Here is an 8,205-nt window from a genome sequence, read left to right on the forward strand (position 1 = left end):
AATAATTGCTCAATTTATATTACAAATTGAGCACCCTGTTATTTTAAGTCACAGATACAGGCCACAAGGCAGCTGTCAATACTATTTAACATATGTGTGATAACTGGAGGTCATTAAGCCCCACCAAAGACTTTGTCATGTTGTCCCTTTAGTAGCTAAACATCTTTGCTCGCTCACCTCCTTTAGTCGCTACAGTATTAAACAGCAAAAGGCACAACAGGTGCCACTAGCCAATGTTGGAACATGGTATTGAATTGTGACTCAGACCCCGCAAACACTAAATGTTACATTTTTAAAACACCTGATTGGGACAACCCCAGTCCTGAGAGTTAAAGAGGCTAGAAATGCATATGCATACACATGTAATGAACTACAGCCTTTAATTATAGAGCCGTCAGGTGTCAAACAGACCAGGAACACATGAGGATTAGAAGAAACTATGACCTTCTGCTAGACATTGTGGCGTGAGCAGAAGCGTTTCATCACAGCACCGTGAAGTTTGCTTTCATCTATCAGAACTTAACAAAACTGGAGCTGACTTGTAACCCTGACATGCTTCTCATAACTTATCCCTTTACAGTAGTTATGAGGAATTCCTTTATTACAAATGTTTATAGCAAATTTTAAACTACAGCTCTATTTAAAACCTATAAATAGCCTATGTAGCATTAATAAATGGACAATAAATCCTTACTTAATGTTTTAAAAAGCCAAGAGTACATTTTTTAGATTTTATACCACTTGTTTTTGGAGAAAATATCTACTGTGACACAATATCATGTACTTTTTTTTTTTTCTAACCCAACACCTGAAAACATGACAGCCGTCATATTTTATTGAAACTGAAACTTGCATGTCTTGTGATTCTGGCAACCCGATGGGGAAGTGAAGACCACCTGATTGTGCCGTTCTTTGACATTAATGTCTCTCTTGTCACCTGCTCTTCCCCCTCTCAGAATCATCTTCATCAGAGGGGCTGTAATCAGCGTTCTCCTCCATGTTTCCTCTCTGCTCTGACACATCCTCCTCCTCCTCCAAATCACTTTCTAATCTCAGATGATCAGATCAATAGCCTTTTGCGATAACCTCAGTCACTAAAAATGACAGATCAGGTACTTTGAAATTCTAATAGACTCCCAAATTTTCCTTTTATCTGAGTTAGCTCAGAATTAATGAATTCTAATTTGTATATTTTTAGAATATTTTGTAATATCCTGGAACAGCCTCAATGTACAAAAATTACAAAAGCATTTTTATGTATTTTGGGCCACTGAAACAACGACATGTAGGGTATTTTAACCACTGTTCATTGTCAAAATGGGCCAAATTTGACCTAAACAGTACATAAGGATTCATGCTAGAGCATTGGTAGCACAAAAGCTAACTCGGCTGTTGGGTTAAGAGTGGACTCGATGTTCTGACAGGCTGGAGATGTGCAGCCTGTACAAACGATAATTTACCATGATGAAAAACAAGAGGTAATTAGCCAACCACAGCCACTTAGAGTCACTACCACCTACTACTGCACAGTCCACTACTTTATGTAACACGTAAAAAAAAAAATGCTCAAATTTTCTGCTTTCAAGCATCAAAAAAAACACAGAAAAACATCCAGAACCTTTCAACTTGATAATCCCCAAGAAGCATTAAACATAAATTCAACCTGCACATTAAAGGGACGGTCCAACTTTTAGGGTTAACATCACACTTTAGACCTCTTTATCAAACCACAGCACACTTTGCAAGTCCACAAACCTCCGAGTACTTGATGTGCATCAGGATAAAACACTATAATTCAGCAGCTACATATTTCAACTCAAGTTTTAGCGCACTTTCTTCTCCGAACACCGTGTCCCAGCTGCTGTTCCTTTCTGTCTGCGCGGTGTATTTAGTTTGCGCTGTGGGTGTCGGGTGTCAAGCATCAAGTGCATTATGGTAAATGACACGGCCGACACTAATAGCTGTGGGGTTTTTACTGCACAGAGGAATATTTTTTGTGTAACCTAAAGAGGTTTTAGGGCACAGCAACGGAAAATAAAAATGAATTTTGAGTAAAAAAGTGGTCATCGGGTTTTATCTATCAAGCATAATCAGCATTTTTGTTAATTTAATCATCACTAATATGAAGAAAATGCGTTTTTCTGTCAAATATTGCAGACGCAATGCCTCTACTGTACATTTAAATAAACTCATCAATGCTCACCGAACAACAAACGTCTAATTCTTGTACTTGAAGAATTTCTAAGTCCACAAAACCTGCGTGAGTAATGAGTTAAAAGCCAAGTTAGTCTCAGTGTGAGAAGGTTGTAGGAGCAGCTGCACGAAGGCAGACAGCTTTGAACAAAAAGCCTTACTGGGAGTTTTAAACCCCCTGAACGCCGGTGGCAAACACAAGCACGAGGCACCGAGTGATAAGTACAACATAATGAACACTGAAAAAGAGCTTGAAAGGCAGCAAAGGAGATGAGAAGACGCACAGTAAAGAAAACAAGATTAAAGACATTCAAAGGAAAAAAAACAGAGAGTTGGTTTTTATCTCGCCGTAGTGATCAGACACGTAATGTGCTCAGGGGATGCTTTTATCTGACGAGTTTGAAAGTCTGCGCTGCTCCACAACAGAGAAGAAAGGACGTCGAGGAATCGATTCGCCACGAAAATCATTTGGTAAAGACGGAGATAATCGATCTCATCAGACACGTAACCACGCGGTTGGATTCAGGCAGAACAAAGACAATCACCAGCATGTGAGACGACATACGAGAACGGGTAAAACTAATAGAATTGCAGCTATCTCTGGCTGTATTAGAATTGATTTAGGTCATTACAATCTTGCAAAACAATCAACTAATCAATCGATTTAGACTGTGTTTGTATTGCACGAATGGCTTCATGGCAAGTTTTCTGCAACAACATAACGGAGGATGATTGCTTCAGTGTTTAATTTATGTGATTTGTCAAACACACACATTAATATCTGGTTCTTGTCTCTCTTTTTTTTGCAAAATTGGATTTTCAGAACATGTTCTGCATTACAGCATAAAGATGAATGACAAATTAAACGACGATTTTGCCTCCCTGAATCCGAACAGCCTCAGAGCTCCTTTTCAATTAGTTAATTCGCTATTAATTAATTCTCCCAGGAGCAACAGTAATTCATTTAAAAGATATAATGGTGGGTATCGCTGTGTAACACACTTGCTCTCCCGGCCGCTCAGTGCTGCGTGAAGGCCACATCGAATGATTCACTTCCTTTACGTGCTTATCAAATTCATTCGGTGTGCCTTCGTGTCATTTCTGAAAGCGTCTACACGTTCTTCCACTTACATATAATAAGATTCTTGCTTTAATTGGTGGCCGGTCAGTGTATTGTAAGCAGAAAATTACATGTGCTGTCCCAGGTTTATCCATATCTCCACCGATTATGTTTCAGCAGCGACACATGTGAACTGACAGGTGCACACCACAGCTTTTTTTTTTGGGTGAATTGCGACAAACCTCTAACAACAGCCTCCAATTTTTTCATAACTACTCTCTTTTGAAAGACGGAAAGCCAATTTTCTTCCCACAGTGGGGTGACAGAGGCTCATATTCACGTTCATATTCTTGAAGATATTGTGGGGCAACAAGGCCTCTGCGAATTTCAAGATTTACAGAAATCCTATAACCTCCGGGGCACTGTATTTTTCTTTCAGTTTTTAATCTAGCGTTGGGTGCCGCAGTGCATTCTCAACACAATCATTCCCGGCACTTGACATTCAGCAAACACAACGGTATTGTCTCTAACCTCTATAAATGTGGACCTGAGTCCTCGTGCAAACCCTTGACTCTTAACATGCTATGGAAAACAGACATGAATACTTCCAAACATTTGGATCGACACACTACGCGGTCACATGTACCCCAGAAATCCAGAAACCATCAAAAGCATTCAAAGCTCTTATTATACACCTCAAAGAAGCTGCCCAGACAATATCAATTGTACTTTTCATTGCATGGTTTGGCAGTGGCCACAGGTTAACAGGAAAAATGTCTGAAGTATTACGTCTAATATCACTGAGAAGAGTCTCAGTGTCTCCTACAGCTTCACGACAGCTCGTCTTTTGGAGCTAAATACAAATTCCAAGTGTCTTTTGGTTGGTCTCGCGGCTCCTGAAAGGATGGCAGCTTGTCACCGTAAACCGCCACATGCTTTGTCAGTAAGAGAACGGCTCTCCTGGGGTTTTGCACAGCTGGAGCTTCGATAACATTATGCCACAACACAACTCCGGAAAACAGCGTTGTATTATAAACAGTAATGGTCTTTCCCAGTTTTGCTGCCATGTATTTGCTTGCTCACTTGCTTGGATATATTACAGACACATACATGTGCATTGTTTGGTTAGTTTATACGTGTAGATATCTTCAATGCGCACTCTTGGTTAAGTCTGTGAATATTTTCATGGATGAGACAAAGGATTAGCATAATTATCTAATTCTTTTGTTGTTGATTTATGTTAAAAATCAATGTGATCCTTGGCCAGCTGGGATGGACAAACGGGTAGGTTGTCCTGGAAGTGTTTTTTTTTTTGCTTATTTACATGCATACTGCTGTGGTTCACCGCGTCAGGGGATTAGAAGGTGGGAGTGGAGTGGGTTGGTTGAAGGGAAGACGAAAAAGACGGGTTGGAAAATGAAATTATTGTGTTTTATCTCGCTGATTATGCACAAAAAAAATAGGTGATCACAAATAGGCCCTTGCAGCAACAATCTGGTATGAATTTGAGCTTGAACGCTGACTCGTTATCACTCATCACACAGAATTAGTGTTTCGTAGTCGTGAAACTATCTGTAGTTATGATCTGTATGCTGCAGAACAACTCACCCTCCAGCAGGACTGCCGCCGGTGTTTCCCGTTGTTGTAGGTGTGACTGTGCGCGTCACTGAGCGTCAGAGAGATGAAGTCCTTTCTGGAAGGTGAATACATCCTCTAATCGGGGCAGACAGTCATAGGTCATAGAACCTGCAGTCAGAAAGCAAAACACAAGATATTCTTCAGTGAAAGTCACGTTTTTACAGTGAGAACATGAACATATGGAGGTTGTTACATGCTGGGAGAAACATCTTCAATGAAACAAGCAGTCAACACCACACCTGAAACTTCAGTGTAGTCATGACAGTCTCAAAAACACTGATTCAGACTTTCAGATTTAGAATATATATGGATGAATTACTCCAATATTACAACTTGCTATTGCAAAGCGTAGTGCTGTCAGTGGGGAATAAAACTGGTTCATTAAAGCTATTTTCACAACAGGATTTGTTACACTCCAGCGCACAGAGCAGGTAACGTAATACGGGACCCATTCAAATCATATTACGCAGTTTTCCGCCCCACAAAAGGTGGTTGCATGCCCCACATTGTGACTCGAGTGTTATTCATGCATCAAAATAACTTGATTCCATTCACAACGGTTGTATTTTAAAGCTTAAGATTACACACCTCATGTGAAAACTGTGTCGTCATAACGTGTAAATACGCACACTTTAATGTCTGTGGTGACAGCAAAGGTTTGTCTTTGTGGAATTCAACCTTTCTTGTAGCCAAATAATGAAAAACAAACAAATACAAAACTTTGGCATGACATTTAGGATGATGGTAAGCAATGTTACAGTCATGTGTCTGCTGTTTAGGCTGTACGTGTACATTAACCAACCACTTTTTGACAGCTGGAATACTGCACAAAACAAGTTGAACTGGTTCTTTAACACAAGTCCAAATGGTACAAACTAGATGGATTACACTCCAGCGCACAGAGCAGGTAAAGGAACAAAGAGGCAGGTTCAAGGACCAACTCAAATCATATAATGCAGTTTTTCACTTGACACAAAGTGACTGCAGGGTCCACACTGTGGCTGAAATGTTATTAATACTTTAAAATGACTTCATCATGAATGGATTTCCTGAAGGTTATATTTTAAAGATTAGGATTGCATGGTCCTTTATTTTAGCTGTAAAGCTCAGTTTATTGGCGTCTACAGCTGCTTTTATCCAAATCAAATAGTCACAATGAGCAAATACACATAACTTTATGTCTGCAGTGAGAGCAAAGGCTTCTCCTTGTGAATCTAACATTTCTGGCAGCTAAACCCTCATCACCAAAAAAATGTTCGGCATGACATTCAGGATGACGAGTGGAAAAACTCTAGTCATGCCTCTGGTGTTTAGGCTGTATGTTTAGCATGTAACTGACATGATTTATGGATGAGGTTTATATATAAAATGCAGAAATTGCCTCTTTTTTTATTTATTATTGTTGCTGTTGTTGCTAATTTTGAATGATTTTGAATTTTGAATGCTGTTGTTGTTGCTGATTTTATGTTGGTGTTGTGTTGTTTTTTTCTGGTCTAGCAATTTCCCTGAGGTCTTGTACCAAATTGATTAACAAAGTTTTATTCTATTCTAATTCTAATTCTTTTGCAATTATCCTACCAGCTTTCATCTTTGACATATATCCTTGGTGAGTGAAATCAAGTCATTTTGATGCATTAATAAGATCTTAGTCGTTTTGTTGTGGCAGCAACACTTTCTGGCAGGAGGACAACTGCTCAGTATGAGTTAAATTGACGTTTTTAAGCCATTTCAATTGTAAAAACAAGTAAATTGGTTACATTACTTTTTGACAGCGGTTGTGCATTTGCTCTCGATTCTTGTTTTGAGAAATATGTGTAAACAACAATTAAAAGGCTGTTAGCGGACACTCGTAACTTCTAATAGCTCTTATTATCAGGTGCCATAATTTAGCTCAAATGTAGTGATGTTCCTTAAGATAAGGCTAAAAGAGCTAAGCTAAACGGGTTAACTGACGACACATACACTGCTCTGTAAATCTTTCACTTTGTTATTTCAAAAGTCTTCCTACGATCCGGTGACAGTATAGCTATTGTACAAATTCACTCAAATACAAGCAAGTTTCTGTTCACACATTAAAGCTAACGGTACAATTCTCAACACAGCTATTTGACAGCAAGTTATTTAAGCTAACCAGGCAACTATTAGCTACTACTAGGCTACTAAACCCACCTTAAACATAAAATCCAGGTGATAATGGAACCGTGGAGCCTCCGGAACTCACCTTTGAGCTGCTTGGCTCCTCACAGCGACGCTAGTCTCCAAACAGCTGTTAGCCTGCTAGCTAGCAGCGGCTAGCTCGGCTGCTCTGACTCGGTTCTGAATGGAAAAGAGTCGCAGTTCGGATGTCAGAGGGCGGAACGTGAAGCGCAGCCGTCAGTGCGACGGTCACACGGCCCGAACCGCTGCTACATGAAGCGACGGTCGGATTAAACCGGGAGAAAAGCGGCTAAAGTTGAGGAATAAACAAGCGGACAGATGCTGAGGAGAGATGACGAGCGACGACGCGGAGGGTCATGTGACCTGCGCACGTGCTCTCGGAGTGGGAGGTTTAACCCATACACATGTATCATAAAGGCGAGATGTCCCGTCAGCGCAGCCGGCCAATGGAATCGCACGTCCGCACCGGCGGCCATCTTGCCACGGTCCGCTCGCTCATCCATAACACTGTGTTGTAGTGGTGCATGTACTTTTTAAATAACCATAACTTGCTCAATTTTCTACCGATTTTCAAACAGTTTGGTTTGTTATAAACGTCAGAGATGTAGCTATAACACTGCACCTATGGATAATTATGTTACACTTCCTGTCAATTTTGGGATCACCCACTCATTTCCCCCATTGGACCTCAGATAGGTGCAATGAATGTACACACACACACACACACACACACACACACACACAAAAGGTATTATGTCAAATCAATATATGAGCTACTAAAACTCAGCGTACAGAATGGCAGCATGACATATATGTATACTTTTGTAATAGGAATATTACTAATATGACAAACTAATTTGAATTATTACATGTTTAGTTTAAACAAGCAATAATTCAAAATATTGCATTATATTAATAATACTTTTATAAATGTCACATTTATTTGCATAAAAAAAAATAAAAAGTAAAAGATTCCCCTTTACAAATATACATCAAGAAATGCTGCATGTTGAAATCCCCGCCCGGAAGAGAGAACTAGACGACTGTGGAGGTACAGAGATAAGAAATGACTCAAAAAACATAGTGAAATCAGTAATAATGAAGAATATTTATTACATGATAAGGACTAACAATAACTAAAGAAGAATATAAAGTAA

General features: G+C 39.6%; 1 protein-coding gene across 1 annotated transcript in view; it reads right to left on the reverse strand.

The window, feature by feature from the left end:
• The window catches only part of man1b1a (mannosidase, alpha, class 1B, member 1a), a 31,386-nt gene extending 23,999 nt beyond the window's left edge, over positions 1-7,387 (reverse strand). The window contains exons 1-2 of the mRNA XM_008298993.1: positions 7,113-7,387; positions 4,862-4,999 (exon numbers count right to left, since the gene is read on the reverse strand). Coding sequence (XP_008297215.1) covers positions 4,862-4,963 — 102 coding nt within the window. The 5' untranslated portion in view covers positions 4,964-4,999; positions 7,113-7,387. The remainder of the gene's footprint in view (positions 1-4,861; positions 5,000-7,112) is intronic.
• Between the last annotated feature and the right edge of the window lie 818 nt (positions 7,388-8,205).

The sequence above is a fragment of the Stegastes partitus genome, unplaced genomic scaffold (genome assembly GCF_000690725.1).
Source record: "Stegastes partitus isolate 25-593 unplaced genomic scaffold, Stegastes_partitus-1.0.2 Scaffold1369, whole genome shotgun sequence".
Classification (NCBI taxonomy): domain Eukaryota; kingdom Metazoa; phylum Chordata; class Actinopteri; family Pomacentridae; genus Stegastes; species Stegastes partitus.